This window comes from Siniperca chuatsi, linkage group LG15, assembly GCF_020085105.1.
Source record: "Siniperca chuatsi isolate FFG_IHB_CAS linkage group LG15, ASM2008510v1, whole genome shotgun sequence".
NCBI lineage: Eukaryota > Metazoa > Chordata > Actinopteri > Centrarchiformes > Sinipercidae > Siniperca > Siniperca chuatsi.
In genome coordinates, this window is record NC_058056.1 from 8,060,439 (window position 1) to 8,077,072 (window position 16,634).

At 40.6% G+C, this 16,634-nt stretch overlaps 1 protein-coding gene across 1 annotated transcript in view; it reads right to left on the minus strand.

Annotated features, from left to right (window-relative positions):
• ralgapa1 (Ral GTPase activating protein catalytic subunit alpha 1) overlaps nucleotides 1–16,634 on the minus strand; it is a 74,498-nt gene that overhangs the window by 37,806 nt on the left and 20,058 nt on the right. Inside the window, 18 exon segments of the mRNA XM_044166560.1 lie at nucleotides 2,356–2,475; nucleotides 2,647–2,765; nucleotides 3,802–3,985; nucleotides 4,224–4,361; nucleotides 4,460–4,528; nucleotides 4,969–5,079; nucleotides 7,227–7,335; nucleotides 8,391–8,449; nucleotides 9,219–9,344; nucleotides 9,528–9,656; nucleotides 9,985–10,140; nucleotides 10,386–10,484; nucleotides 10,581–10,774; nucleotides 10,901–11,035; nucleotides 11,038–11,061; nucleotides 11,635–11,826; nucleotides 12,335–12,569; nucleotides 12,793–12,917. Coding sequence (XP_044022495.1) covers nucleotides 2,356–2,475; nucleotides 2,647–2,765; nucleotides 3,802–3,985; nucleotides 4,224–4,361; nucleotides 4,460–4,528; nucleotides 4,969–5,079; nucleotides 7,227–7,335; nucleotides 8,391–8,449; nucleotides 9,219–9,344; nucleotides 9,528–9,656; nucleotides 9,985–10,140; nucleotides 10,386–10,484; nucleotides 10,581–10,774; nucleotides 10,901–11,035; nucleotides 11,038–11,061; nucleotides 11,635–11,826; nucleotides 12,335–12,569; nucleotides 12,793–12,917 — 2,324 coding nt within the window.

The following is a 16,634-nucleotide window of genomic DNA, read 5'->3' on the forward strand; positions in this document are numbered from 1 at the left end:
CCTAAGGGGTCTTGGTGCAGAATAAGGAGTTAAAGGATCAGACATATATAACAGAGCCAAACCATGGAGGGCTTTAAAAGTAATCAACGGAATCTTAAACTGAATTCTAAAATGAACTGGAAGCCAATGTAATTCAGCCAGGACTGGTGAGATATGTGCTCTCTGTCTCGTGTTTGTCAGACGCTTTACTGTAACATTCGGTACCAGTTTTAGACGGGCTGCATCGTTGACATAAGTAAATAATGAATTGCAGAAATCAAGGAGAGAGGAAATGTTAGCATACATGTGGGGCTGCCGTGAGGAGGAGTAGTAGTCGTGGTAGTAGCAGTAGTATTAGTGCTTTAGAACGTAACCGCTGTGAAACAATCAGAAAATAATGTTTTATTTCTCTGATTCACTGGCTTTCTCCTACTGGTGCTTGACCACGGCTGTCGCTGTCTCTCTCTCAAACAAATGAACACAAACCAAAGGACGCTACATGGTATCGCTATTTTTCAGCATTGACTGCAAGCCAGACACAGACGTCGAAGCTGGGTACATGAAATAAACCAGGCGTGGACACAACTGAGAGTGCTTCATAGTTTGGTCCATGAACTGGTTTACTGACCGGAGCTGTTTGACTGGTCTGATCGCCGGATTGGCCACCACAGCGCGATGTCAGGTTGCATTTCTGAAACCATATTGTTGTCTATTCATTAGTAAGGAGAGCTTTTTAATATATTTTGTTCTTGTAGCGGTTTAATATAAAGCCATAAAGTCATCTGTCTGCTACCTTAGAAATTCCATTCAATAAGTGTTTGAAAAAATGTTTACATGTCACATACATGCTATGTAAGCATTAAGCTAAAAGTACAGCTATGCCATGCTAATGTTGGCATGTTACCATGCTCACCAACTGACATTTCCATCACTACAGTGGCTAATCATTGATAAAGTAGTAGTAGTCTTAACTAACACATTAACCCAGCCACTGTGGATGCACAAGCCAGTGCATTCTTAGTGTCGGTCCCAAGCCCATATAAATGGGGAGGGTCGCGTCTGGATGGCATCTGGCGTAAAACCTATGCCAAATCATATATGCGGATCATAAATCAGATTTCCATAGCGGATCGGTTAAGGCCTGAGTTACCAACGACCGCCAGCAGTACTTTCGGTCAGCAGGGTGCCGGTGGAAACTATGCTACTGTTGGACGAAAGAGAACGAGAGGGGGAAGTGGTTTGGTTACAAAAAGATCAAGCAGTCTTTCCCACACATAGACTTTACTTGGTCGGGCCGCCCAGGTATATTACAATAACAATTAACTAGTGGCCAATCTCCCCTCGCTCTACTGACAATCGCACATGCTTTGCAGAAAAAAAAAAACACACAGAGAGAGTCTCCTACTTATGCTGTTGTTGGGGGGAGGCAGCGGGAGAAGAGGAAGGATAGGAGTGTGCAGGTGAGAGTCGGAAATTTGAATGTTGGCACTAGGGAGAGAGCTGGCTGATATGATGGAGAGAAGGAAGGCAGATATACTGTGTGTGCAAGAGACCAAGTGGAAGGGGAGTAAGGTGGGTTCAAACTGTTCTACCAATGGTGTGACGGGAAGAGAAATGGGGTAGGGGTAATCCTGACAGAAGAGTATGTTAAGAGTGTTAGAGGCGAAGCGAGAGACGGACAGAGTGATGAGTTGCTGGAAATCGAAGGTGTGATGATGAATGTTGTCAGCGCATATGCCCCACAAGTTGGGTGCGAGATGGAAGTTAATGAAGAATTCTGGAGTGAGTTGAATGAAGTGGTGGAGAGCGTACCCAAGGAGGAGAGAGTGGTGATTGGAGTGGACTTCAATAGGCATGTTGGTAAAGTGAACAGAGGTGATGAGGAGGTGATGGTTAGGTATGGTGTCAAGGAGAGGAATGTGGGAGGACAAATGGTGGTGGATTTTGCAAAAAGGATGGAAGTAGCTGTGGTGAATATGTATTTCAAAAGAGTAGGGCTGTATTTAGCTCCTGTAGTTGCTCCTCTCCAGGAGAAGCTTCGTCTGGCTGAGACATGCAACGAGTTGGGCTCCGCGGATCGGAAGGCGTACCAAGGGTGCAATACCGGAATACATGGGAAAACTTTACAGATTTGGCTGCTTCCACGTGATGTGCTGCTAGCATGATGAACTGAGCTAAAAACAGCACATAGATGCGCCAAACGTAAGACAAAGATAGTTCTCAAACACGTATAAATATATATTTATATTTATACCAGGTTATATAAATATAACCTGGTATAAAAGTCATGTGTGACCTCGGCTTTAGTTTAGAAACAAAGCATAGAATACAAAGCATCTAATTTTGTCAGGGCAACTTTCTTTCAGTTGAGGTTACCTGATACACTGAGAGCAGTGTGGAGCCGTTCAGAACCAGAAACTGTAGGTTTGGTGAATGGAAAAGCTCTGGTCCAAGATCTGCACTCTCACAGAATGGGTTGTCTTGGTTTTCACACACCTAGAAAACATAGGCCATAGTGTTGCTCAAGAAAAAATGTCAAGATCTAAATAAAAGTAAAAAACAACTTTTCTGATTTTTATTCCCCTTGGTAAAAACAAGTAATCATCACCATATAGAGTACATCATATTGGTGCCATTATTACCACCAAACATACACAGTAACAGTACCTGACTAGACAGAGTAGCAGGCCCTCCAGACATTGGATAATGTCCTAGATGGTTGACCAAGTGCGTGATAACTGTTCTGGCTGCAATGGATACCAGGCCCTGCTGAATACGGCTACGAACTGCAGAGAGAAAAGGAAAATACAGACAGAGGACATATATTACTACAAGGATACAGTCAAGAAAATTATATTTAGGGTACCAGATATTAAAAGTTTACAGTTCATTTCTATGTTTCTTGATGTTATCACCTAAAAAGGGCTAAAAGGTGTAACTGTTACTCTTACTTGATATTTAGGTTCCAAGTTATAACTTCAGGAATTGCAGTAAAAACTAGGAAGAGGTACAAACACACATTCAGCTTGTACATAGTTTGCCCCATGTTGAGAAGAAGCCAATGCCATCACACACTGTGCTGCCAGCAGATCCTTGCTAATCAACATCATTACACACCCACTGTGATACACACACAGAGCTCCTTATTGACAGGGCTATGTGTAGAGTACAGATATGTATTGACCAGACCTTCTCAACGACTCCCTAAACCTCAGGAGAGCTCAGGAGGATGAAGAAAAAAAGAGAAAATAAAGGAAAAGAAAAGACAACTGAACACAGAAGACTGGTGAAAAAATAGAATTTAAGTGAAAAGAATATTAGCATAATTCTGTTAAAAGAATACCAGAAGAAAGGAAGTGAACCAGTGGACAAGAAGATACAAAAAAGAAAGAGAAGAGAAGAGAAGCATGATCTATCAGGGTGCTCCAGTCATTAGACTAGATACTGTGTCCTGGTGGACCACAGCAGGGGACAATACACACTCTCACACGGATGCAGACAGGTGCACTCGCATACCTACTCACAGACACACACCTAACTTTTTCCATTGGCAGTAGTTTTGTAGACAGCTCTGTGTCATTTTGTCCAGGATTTTGTGTGTGTGTGTGTGTGTCAGTGCACCACTTTACATGCAAAGAAGAATTATGAACTAGATATAGATGTGCACTGGTTGCCGTCTTGTATGTCTGTAATACGGGTGACCATGTAAAAAATATTCACATGCTCAGACTCATTTCTATATCTTGAAAATCAGTAAAGATACCAAACGATGGTTACAATGATGGGCCTAAAAGTTACGTAGTGTGTCCCTGGTGAAAATACCTTCGGTGACAGGCTGTAGTTTGCTGGAGCGTTCGGAGTCCGGGCTGTGCAGTGGTTCTGGTTCTCTGAGACTCTCTAATGGCAGGAACGGGTCGTAGTCTGGACTCAATAGGTCCGACAGCTGCAGTGGATAATACTTTGGACTGTTGAAAGACTGGGCTCCGTACACACAACCGTGCAATACCTAGAAAAGGGATACCATTTCAGACTGAATTCCATTCTGTCTCATTTATAGCAAATGTTTAGCTTTACTGCACTGATGTTTGTACTTCATTATGATAACAAACACTTATTTTCAATATGGGTAAGTCAATGTTGGTGATGTTTCTGTGATGCCCAGCCACTGTTGAATGAACATTATTCATGTCAATGTAAGTAACTGTGTGTGTGTTAAGGGCTGTGTCATGACGACACAAACATACCTTGTAAATACAGCTGAGCAGAGTCTTGGAAGGCTGGTCCCTCTCTGGAGGGCTTCGTGATTGAACAGGTTGAAGAAGAGTCTTTGGAGGCAGAGCCATCACCCAGTCCAACAGACACAGCAGGAGGGACACTACCAGCTGCAACACAAACGGGCATACACAGGTATATGGTTACTTGCTAAGCAAAATTTGTTATATGGTGAGAAAATGTGAAAGAGAATTTTTGTGTGTGTTACCCTCTTATCCAGTTCATGAGGAGAAGACTCGGTAGTAGGCAGCAAGTATGTGATGGTGGCGATCAAAATCTAAGAAAAATAAAATCAGACAAAAATGATTCGATTACTGCAACTACTAAAACTAGTACTGCTACTACAAGTGAAAAAAACTAGAGATATCAAAAGAAAATTAAAGCCAATTATAAGAAAATATGACATTACATTTGCAAATGAAACAGAAAACTACAGTAGAACAGTAAGAATGAAAGCATCTGAGTCAATGTCTCACCAGAAAATCAACCAACCAAGAAGCAGCAACATTTTTGAGACCTCTACATGGAAAAAGTGATATGGTGTATTCAAATGTATTACAGATCTTCTACAGCCTTAGCTTTACACAATATGATTTAATCCATCAGGATGTGTGGACATGCTGATGGTGACTCGATCAATAATAAATTAAGCCAGAGGTATAATAAAATAAAATATTCCAATAATTGTTCAGGAGTGTACAGTAATTTATGTCTCACCTCTACGATCTTCTTTGGAGTGTCAGGAGGGAATTTTTGAAGATGATCCACATGACTGATAAGGAGGTGAAGGATGTCCGACGCCACCAGTGCCACGTTCTTATTGGGGTACTGGTTGAAACAAACATAAGAGTATTCATGTTAATTAACAGGTTCTGTGGGTACATTCATTTACAGAAATTTTAGCCAACATACTATAAAACAACATACTTTAACATAAAAATCTTCCATATCAGTTTTTAACTAAGAATTGCAGTTAATCAAGCAGGGATTTTCGGGTTAGATGGATCTATCTTTTTTTAATGCTAAATGCTTGGGAATAGGTTATACCTAGTATAAATAATTCATAAAAAAAATCATTATTTATGACCTGTAATTATTTCAGTAAATCTGTGATATTCCAATGACAGGTTTATGTGTGTATGTCATTTATGTCTGTAAAAATTTACTGACAATATAAACAGCAGATGAGGCACAGTTGAACTCATTTTACCCACATCCTGATACAATGAGCATCTTGGATTGTCATTTACATGTCTCATATAAAGTAATTACAATAATGCACAGTACATCTGCTTCTAATCTGTGTCCACAAAAAAGCTTTGTCGAAATGTTTTAAAATCTATCAGTCGTAGTATTCTGAATGTTTTCTTGTAATTGTTGTTTTATATAAAATACTCATTAAAAGGTGTATATAATTTTTTCTTTTTGAAATACAAAAGAATAAATGTCAATTAGTGGCAAGAGGGAGAATTTATAGATCAGTCGGGCTCTAATGAGGATCACCACCTACAAAACAAAAAAGGCTTCTAGATAGGACATGGGACGGGTAGAGGGATGTGGAGGACAACAGGAAGAAGTGGCTCAGCATGGAAATATGACAATCCCTCAAGCTTTGTGTATGTATGTGTGTGTTATTGTGTGTGAATATCACAGAGCCCATTTCTGAGGCTACTGGCTGCTGGTATGAAGGCAAGAGATGGAAAAGTGGACAAGATGTGTGTATATATGTGATACTGTGAGTGTGTGTGTGTGTGTCACAGCTTGCAGCATTCCCCCTGGATTAGTCTCCTATCTGAAGGAGGACCAAACATATTGACAGTCCAGGGATTGCTCCCAGGAGTAAGTGAATGCAAGTGTGTGTGTGCGTGTGTTGCTGTCATGTCTCAGCAGGCCATTGGCTGCCGATACACAAGCTAGGGATTCCAAGGTGGAAAAGGTATGTGTGTGTGTGTGTGTGTGTGTGTGTGCTTGTGTCCATCTAGAGCCACTTGGCTACAGATGAGACAGTAAATGTTGGACAGTATTATTCTGATCCACAGGCCTCCCAGTCTAGTGGCCTGAAACAGACAATAATCAACTGAGGCAATTTCACCAAAACTAACAATCATCTCCAACAATGTTTTCCATCATACTTTGGCTCCTTGCAGCCTGCCATGTTAAACACATCAGCACCCAACTGTCCAGTTTTCAGTCAGTATTTTGGTGCATTTAAACTCACTTTAACCAGCTCCACCTCCCTTATTTGAAACAAGATTTTCAATCCCATCAATTGTCTCTGTGTTGTCTTGTGTTTTTCAATTAAATGCATTAGAAGAACAACAGTTCTTATGTAGTCTGCACAGATATGAAAGCTGGATCACAGCAGGCTAAACACGCAACACATAAAAATTCAGCGCCAAAGTTCAGTTCTCTCATTGTGTGATATCAAACTCCATATAAATGAGCAAAAAGTGAAGTGAACTTTTTTTTAACTGTTGCTATGAAAATGTCCAAGCAACATTTGATTTTTACATAAACCTGCTTTTAATTTTTTTTTTACTACATTAAACCTACATTAATATATTAAACCTGTTCAATGAGTCATATTATTAAAGTTAATCATCAAGTTTTTAACTACAGTAGGCATAATCAAACATTCAGACAGAAGAGGAACAGATGTTTAGATGCTGCAGTGTAGATCAGTGTACCAGGCAGCCAATCAGCAGTCTGTTTGATACAGATTCATTGCTTTGGTCTGATCCCACGGGATCACAGTTAGAGACAGAGAGAGTACTATGATCAGCAGGGACAAAGTTTGAGATCAGGCAAAGTCCAAAGGCTGTATGAGATAATCTCATTCAGATGGGTTGACATGTGATCCTAGTTTTATATTTCAATGACCAATTTTTAGTTCATGTTTTAAGTTCAGGAAGTTGAATTTTAGAGCCTGGAACATAACTGAAGCATTTTAAAAGTAGTACAGAGTTGTGACTGACCTTCAGAGTAACACAGATGACGTTGAGAGCATCTTTAATCTGTGGATGTTGAGTCCCATGAGCCAATTCCTCGCACAGCCAGATACCCAGACTACACAGAGCCACACACCTAACAAAACATGAGCAAGCTGTGAACACATGCTGCTGTTATGCACGTATAGAAATAGATACACATACAAAGATCCACGCACATTCTGTCTACTGTCGAAGTGTGGGTTGACAAAATATTACAAACACCTTTTAAAGTGGTCATATTATGCTCATTTTCAGGTTCATAATTTTATTTTGGGGTTGTACCAGAACAGGTTTACATGGTTTGATTTTCAAAAAACACCACATTTTTTCCTCATACTGCATATTGCTGCAGCACCTCTTTTCACCCAGTGTCTTGAACGCTCCGTTTTAGCTACTGAGCGAGGCATCTCACTTCTATTCGATCTTTCTTTGGAGTTGCTATCGCAGTACCCAGGGAAGGACTACCAGCCAATCAGAAGCAGAGAAGGGTGGGTCATGATGAGCAAGGTAGTGTGATCCAAAATAAAGCTGCTTCAGCCGTTAACTATGGCTGGAGCCCGAGTCTGACACCGAAACACAGGTAGAACAACCCGAACCAGCTTCACAACCAAGACTGGAGCAAGACGTTTCAGAGTGGTCAAAGTTATTCATTTGGAACTAGTTTATCTTTCATACGGAACGTTTTAACTGTGCACTGCCTCTACATCACAGTAACAACTTTATGCCCATTGACTGCCTAGAGGGTATCTAACGTTTCAATGCTCAATTTGTGCATTATGACGTGTTTTACATAGTGACGTAGATATGTTATGGAAGTAATAGCTGGACTACAATCGAGCTGTTTTCAGGCAGTTCAGGAGCGGTGTTTTCTGTGGGAGAGGGTAACTCCCTTTGGAGTGGATTTTAGGCTTTTTCACTTTGCAAATCTATTACATGCACAAAAAAGATATAGAACACAATAAAGGAAAGGGAAAAAGCCTAAAAGCATAATATGACCACTTTAATATAATGCTATCCAATACAACACCACCACTACCACAAACTATGATCTCAAAAATGTGTTTCATTAGACTCCTGTCTAACAAAGTTGCACAAAAGTAGTACATAGTAGTAGTTGTACATAGCGTAGTACAATAGTACAATACCTACCTAGCAGGAGCAGAGGGTTCGTCCCTGGCAGAGGTCAGGATGGTTTTGATAACGTGCTCCTAAAAAACAAAGCATACAGACAAACAGTTTATTTGCCGCACATGCTGCACTAAACATGGACGTACAGGCACAGTACAGACTTATCTACACACACCCACAGACACATTCACACACTCACTTGTCCAGTCCCTCCGGTCAGTGTTAATGACCGCTTACTGATTCAAAACAAGTTTCTGCCTTGTAAGAAAGCAGTGAGCGGGCCTGAGATGCTGCCACGCATTGCATTAACTGTTTACACAGCAACAACAACAATAACAACATTACTCCCATAGCTCTGAACTGTTATAAGAATGACTGATGAGACATTAACCTTTCAGTTTGGTTCTGAGACCCCCTATGGACAGCAGAAACGTGCGTTACAAGGTTTGGACTGACCTGGATTACACACAAAGTAGATTAAGTTTTATTTACGTGTCCCTATGTTTTGGTGGATGTCAGCTTTAAAGTATACTGACATGTTTTGATTTAGCAAGAGTAGTGTGTCTGTGACAGAGATGACAGTTTAATGGCGCAATCTAACTCTTCTCAACACTGAGAACACTAATAGCACCATTAAAGTCATGACCATGTAATCACCCGTCTACTTGGCTCCTAGAGAAACAGTTTTTGCTGTTTTTCTAAAAACTTTTTTTTTGTATTATTCCTCTCTTCTCCCTATACTACTGTAGTTTACTATCATACATTCACATATCATACATGTGCCCACGCACAGAGGCATGATAACTTGCCTCAGGCCCTCAAACCCAAACTACTATTGCTTCCATCTACCTTGACGTCAGGGAACTTGGTAAGCACCACATCGGCTGTGGTGGGATGGAGGGCTGGAAGCTCCCCATATAAGTTGGGAAAACACACCAGAGATCCAAGCAGGATCTGGGCCTCTACTCTTGGAGCCTGGGAAGGAGGAGACGGAGGGATAGAGACAAAAAGAAAGTAGAGAGAAGGATAGTGGAAATGCAAATGAAATGGAAAAACAATAACACATCTATGTGCCAGCTTGTACTGTACTTTGTTTGCACTAAATAATAATAATTTTTAAAAAAAAACTGTGCATGAAGGTTTTTCTGTGTTTCTTACATTGAGTGATGAGCAGGCGGTGACTCTAGAAGCTGCTATGATAAAGTCCAGAATCAGCATGGTGGCTCCAGGTAGACCGATACTGAAGAACCTGGGACTGCAGTGCTTTATGATGGTGTTCACAATGTCCTGTAGAAACCACATAGTTTTTTTATAAACACACTCCTATAGCTATAGCAGATAGACCACATTTGCAAAAAGCCCATATTCTATCCTTGAATCTGAAGCAGTATAACCTTTAACTAATAAACATTATATATTTTGTTTATTAAGTAGCAATAGAGTATTTCAGTGCCTTAAACATGTCATCTTATTAAAATTAATGTGGACACAGAACATACTTGTTATTGTAACTTGTACCACTAAAAAATGTTGTTCGTTCATTTATTGTGTTCAAATGTAAATCTGAAACCACACTCCTATTTTTTCACCTTCATAATACCCACACATACTCTACCTGGTCTTGGTGCAGCAGTCCTTGGTGCATGATGTTGTAGAAGTGTGTGAGAAAGTCTGTGTTTGGGGAAACATCTTGCCGTCTCTTCATGATCCTGCAGATCAGCTTGTAGGCATGAAGCTTCCCCTGCTTGTAACGCTCTGTCAGCATGGTTGCCTGGAGGAAACACACACACACACACACACACACACACACACACACACACACACACACACGTGAGTATAAACTCACACATTTTGATTTATGTTTGTAAAAGGGGAAATTAATCAAAACATGGCAATTCCTGAATAAGATGAATACGATATTATTAGCTGAAAGTGAAAAACAGATGGTTCTTCTTCTTTTGAGTCACTACACCTCAATGTAATGAATATCAGAGATCCTATAGTGATCCCTCCTACCTTAAAGAGCCATGGGGTGAGGATTCTCAGGGGTGGGATCAGAACAGGGGGCGGGGGAGACGACTGGTTGTCCAGAGAAATACCCAAATTATCTCTTATCTGAAAAGAAAAGTGTCATTTTTTCACAATAAAACACAATCTTTATAGAAAGTGCTGTCCCATAGTTGTGTAGTAACTGTATGTGTCAGTACACACCTTGGCCAGGTTTTGCCACAGTTCACACAGATAGTCGAAGACCTGAGCATGGATCTCTGGGTCTTTGATGCTATTGACATCCCCCAGGATACCCAGCATCCTCCGCCACATTACCGTGGCAACATCTGCGTGCCATCCAGTTAGAGAGCCACCCGCCATCACACTGCAGTCCTCGCTGGGGAACTCACTGGTTTCTAGAATCAATCAATGAATCAATCAGTAACTCTTGCCTCTCATTCACAGCTGAGACCTTAGTAGCAGGAAAGAAAAAAAAAAACGTGGAAGTAAGTACATGTTTTGAGTGTGTGCGTGAGTATTACCCAGGTCATCAGGAGTCTGCAGGACAGAGTTGTGGAGCTTCCGGTCCAGCTGTAGGTGTGTGTGTGAGTGGGAGTGTGTGCGCTCTGCTGTCAGTGTGGCAGGGGAGGGCGTCTGGGAGCGAGAGCCGCCGAGGAATGCATGGGAGATGCACTCTCAGAACCTGGACAAAGAAGTATACAGTACACACAACAAGGAGAGAGAAAACACAGACAAAAACATAAAAACAACTCCTGCAATGTTTTTTTATTGAGTGGTCCAGGAGCCAGAATTCTTTGGTTAGTTCAGGAGTTATCAGCCAAAATGTAAAGCTACTTGTTAAAGTAACATTATGTAGCTGATCTGTGTAGAGGTTTGTCACAAGCCAGGAAAAGATTTCAAAACATATCCACCAAATTTGATTTCTCTTAGATGGTATGTGAGATCTACATCACACCTGTAAGGAGGCTGATGAAGAAGAAAACTAATGAATAATATTATGTATAAGCGGTTTACAGAACAGCACACATATTTAAAAGGCCATTAAGAAATGTTTAGATGTGCACAAATATGATGTGAACAATTGTACAAATTAACATTGCAATTATTTTAGCAATGCAGAACAAATTACATTATTAATATGTAAACATCTATGTGGTATAATATGTAATATTTAGGCAGTTGGTTTGTGTACAGATGAATATTACCCTATTTAGATCTGCTGAAATAATGCAGTAGCTTTATGTTATGTACATACCAGTAACAGTGACAGTGTGGCTGAGGCTGCTGGTCTCCGAGTCGAGGTGAAGTGTTGTCAAACTGGCTACTTCATGTTCTTCACAGGCCACGCCCCCTCCCAAGCTGTCCTGGTCCAGTGAGCTGCCTCGACCTCCTCCCCCAGATCCAGATCCAACTCCTCCTCCACATGCTTCTGAACTGAAAGTAAAATCTACAAAAAATGTTGACCATTACACATTTTTCGGGGCGTACATTTTTGCAAGGTTTTCAAATCAAGGCAATTTATGGATACAATCTGTAACCTTGGTGTCCCCTTAAAGTTTGTGTTAAAGTTATAATAATGTCAAAAATATGATGGTATTTTAAAAAAAACTAATTTAAAGAAGCGGCGAGCAAATTGAGGTTTTGAACATTAAATTGAAGAAGCCTTGGTCCAACAGCTTTGATATGCCTTCACCAAAAATAACTTTACATTCTTTGACTATTCCAACTTAAGTACCTTTTTTCTGGGCTCCTCACGTATCATGTATTATCTATTTATAGCCCACAACAGCAACTTACAAGGACCAATCTTTAATTTCTTTCCATTTTGACAAGATAAAACATGTACAGCTAATTCAAAATATGGTAATCGTTATATAAAAATGTGTCAAAAAATTCTGTAGCAGTGCCTCAGTTTGAATATATTAGGAAAAAACAATTGGTGTTTTGTTCCTTACTATCAAACTTGCAGGTGGAGTACTGAAAGGCATTAAAGGAGTCTGACTGGCTGTCTGAGCTGATGACATCAGAACCGCTGGCACTTGCAGGTGACGTCCATTCAGAGGGAACCCCTGGATCATCAATAGGCCGATGATCATCTGAGGGTCGTGATCCAGGACTTTGACCTGCCTCTAGGAGCTCTGGCAGGTCCCTGGGAACCTCCAGGCTCCCCGGGCTGCTGCCACGACGGCCCTGTGTATCGAGAGGAAAGCAGGGTTAAAATGCAGTTTCAGTGGGGGCAGCGATGGGCTTAAGTAATTCTTTCTAAAGCAAAAACAAAAATGACCCACAGAGACCCCGTGTTCAATCGTCAGCAGTGATTGGCCAAGCTGCAAGCTGTAGCATCTCCGTTTTTTGACATGGAAACTTTAATCTTTCATCAGTGTGTGTCTGCGTGGATGAGTGTTGTACTCACTGCTGTCCCTTTGGCCCTCAGTCTCTCCTGGATAAACTCATCCATGAGGTCAGAGAAGTTTGGGTTGCCGCTTCCTATGTCACTGGAGACTGGACGAGCCTTCTGGATCACCTCCTCTTTGTTGACTAGAGGCAGACAGAGAGGCAGATATATGATGATAGTCAAAGACAGAGAGTACCCACGTACACACACGCACAGACACAGAAATGATGGAAAATGGATTTAGATTCACAGATGCACACGCAAACAGGTGAGATTTTGACAAATATATAGAGAAAGAAATGAACAAACAAACAATGATAGACAGTGACATATCCACACCCACACAAACTGCTCAAAGACACAGAACTAAGTGATAACTTTTAGGAGTTTTTCAGATAATTATATAATCAAGTCTGACTTGCTGACAAAGTCCATTAAAATTGATTTGTACAATCTGTCTAATGTCTATTAGGGATATGGTGAGATTTTGTTTTTAATTTAGCCTAGTCTAGTCCACAACTCCTGTAGCACCATTAGCAGCCTTGGATCATTTAAATAATAGCTTCAGATAGTAAAAAGGACCAGTGTGTAAGATTTAGGGGGCTCTATTTGTAGAATATGGTGATAATATGTATAAGTATGTTTTCATTAGTGTATAATCACCTGAAAATAAGAATCGTTGTGTTTTCATTACCTTAGAATAAGCCCTTTATATCTGCAGAGGGAGCGGGTCCCCTTCCCCGTAGGGCGCCATGTTGCACTGCCACATTTCTACAGTAGCCCAGAAACACTGGCTCTAGATAGGGCCTTTTGCGTTTTTCGCGAGTTTCATGGCCACTGTAGTTTCTCCTACACGCTTGAAAGGGGAGGGTGAGGCGAGCGGTATTCAAATGGTTGCAAACTGCAATTTCACCACTAGATGCCACTAAATCCTACATACTGGACCTTTAAGGGTTCAGATATTATATTAAAATGTGACAATATCCATACAAACTGGAGCTTCTCTCTGAATTGTAAGAGCAGTCCTGATGTGTATGTACTGTAGGCCTGAAGTTAGCAAAAGACCAACTGTAAAAAAAAATAAATAAAAATAAGCCACAACACAGCAGGCAAACCCACCAGAAAAGCAATGCAGGAGTTAATTTACACCATGCACAGAGAGCGAGAGAGAGTATCACCTTGTTAGGTCTGCACAAGCAGCATATCAGAGGCCTACATTAGTGTGGTTATGTTACGTTGAGTTATGTTGCTGTTAGCTTGGTAGCAATGACAGCAGACACTGTGAGTTTGTAAACTTTGAGAGCAGAGAGCGTCCGTCAATCCCAAATCAGATGAGAGTAATCAGGGGTAAATTGGCCTTAAACTCCTGTCGTCTGAGCCCGGCTTTAGAGTTACTGAACACAGAATGAAAATCTTTTCTTTGCTGCTACCTAGCTGATGAAAATTTCACCTTGCTGTACATTTTTCCTTCAGGATTTAAGACACCACAGAACATGGGTGCAATGCCCTGCAGGCATGACATGACTCAGGGCTCATTGTCTGTCCCGGATGTGGTCAGATGTGCAACAAAGTTGAAACCTTCAAACCACAGAGGTTAGTGCAAAAATTCCTTTCTACTCTTTAAGTTTTAGCTGCTTAATAGAAGAATCAGCATCTTGCCGAGGCGATCATATGGAAGGAACTGAAGTAAGCAACTTAAAAACTTAACAGCCAAAATTGATCATTAATTAATGAATTCATCAATTATTTTATAATTGCATTAAGCTTTAACATTACTGTATATCCTCACTTACAATTAGTATGTTACTCACATATCTCTTCTAGCCTAGATGATAAATACCAGGACAATAGCTGTGTCTACTGGTAGACTATTTAACTGTAATAGTTATTTGCCATGACATCACCAGTAACAACAGGAATGAGACATGTATATGGTACAATATGTAAAATAAGACCCTAATCTGTTAATCTTCTGTTAATGACATTATTGTATCAATAAAGGCTCAATAAATAAATACTCACATGCCTACATATACAATGTATTTCACACTAGGACTACAGCATGAAAGGGTTGATGTTGCGGTTCAGGTATGTGCTCAGTCCATCAAGATGAGCCTATTTCTGTGTGAGTAATGCTGTCCTATGGAGTTATGTGTTTAACGATGACTCCCCTAAGCTCTCCAATGCAATACTGTAAGTTTTCCGGCTAATTAACTAGCTGCTGAGGAACCAGTCACTGCTATTCCTATAAGAGATAGTCCAAAACAGGATCAGAAACACCACAACGGACTATGCTACAACTCTGACAGCATTGCACAGCAGAGCAGGTCGGAGAACTGACAGACTTACTCTCATTGAGTAGCTACAAACTAGCTACTCAATGAGAGTAAAAGCTGACGTCTTTTTAAAACAGCAATTTTTTGTAGCCAATCAGTAACATTGACACAGCTCAGTTTAGGGTGGATACCCTCGCGCTTGATTGTAATAACAGATTGAAAATAAGCAGCTATTGTGAGGATGCAAGTACAGTATTAAGGAGTGCAGCATGGCACAAAACACCGCAGCTCAAGTGGCTGCACCACTGAAAAAAGGACATAAGTCAATTCACTTGTCATGTCAGTTCTCATTCTAATTGGCTGTGCATGGACATACACATTTTTAGTGCTCTGATCTGTGAAGTTGTGTGGCTAAGCTTATAAAGCCCTGATATAGAGGGCTCCACCTGTGTTCATAGAACAAGGATTATGCATAACCATCAGCAGTCACAGAGTTTAAGTAGTTCAACACACAGGCAGACAGACAACCAGAAAGTCACGGCACATTATAACTGGTTTTAGTCTGCATGGAGTACTAGAAAATTGGGGTTGACTAAATTCACTGTAATTGTAAAAGTGGAGTTGCTGTCAATATTGTTGATCCATGCAAGAATGTTATTTCAAATATTAACTATCATGTCAAAATAATTCTGGCCTCTATTGCATGTGGCAAATTCCACACATCTGGCATGAAAGTAGACAAACCAAAACAAACATAAACGATTGGTTGGTACCATTTGGCGCAAGTTGGCAACCAACACACCTGAATAAAGTAAGAAAAGGAAAGAAATGTGGCTGCACAACAGTATTTCCACATCAAGACAGGTGATGAATCACTGTGCTCGTATCAAACATCTGATCCTAAAGACAAAATCATTTCAACCCAGTTCTGCAGTCTACTGCCCCGAGAATTACAATGAACAGAAAAGGGGTAAATTTGTACTGCTGATTCAAATGTGCACTTTACCAATCATCATGTTTGATATTATCTTGTGGCAGTGTACAAGGCAAATAACCATTCAAAATTGTTGATTTGAAAGTGCGTACCTTTTCTTATCCATTCAAATTCTATGTGTATACCATTATTATCATGATGGCCACTCTAACATAAGGTCTTATACTGCATTCTAGTGGTCTGAGAATGAACTACAGCAATGTGTTTACACTCCATATAAAAGGTATCAACTAGAGTTTGCTCTTCTAAAAATAATAAACATCATTGATTTAACTTTATATACTCAACTTTCATATCTACACATAAATCTAAACTGTAACAAAGCTCTGATGGAAAATGCCACAAAACATTTGGGGGCTTGCTGTGAGGTATTATGTATAGCCAAGTCGGTTTTCTTTTTATCGGTGCTTTTATCTTTTCTACAGACAGTTGTGTTTTTTGTGGACTGTAGTTTCTTCCTATGCAGCTGAAGAGTGGCCGGAGTCCGGGGAGGAGGTGAAGGAGGCACGAGGAGGCCGCATGCAACATCGAGGAGAGGGAGAAGGTGGAGAAGAGGGGAAGGAGCAGAGGAGGTTAAGATCCCAAAGCCC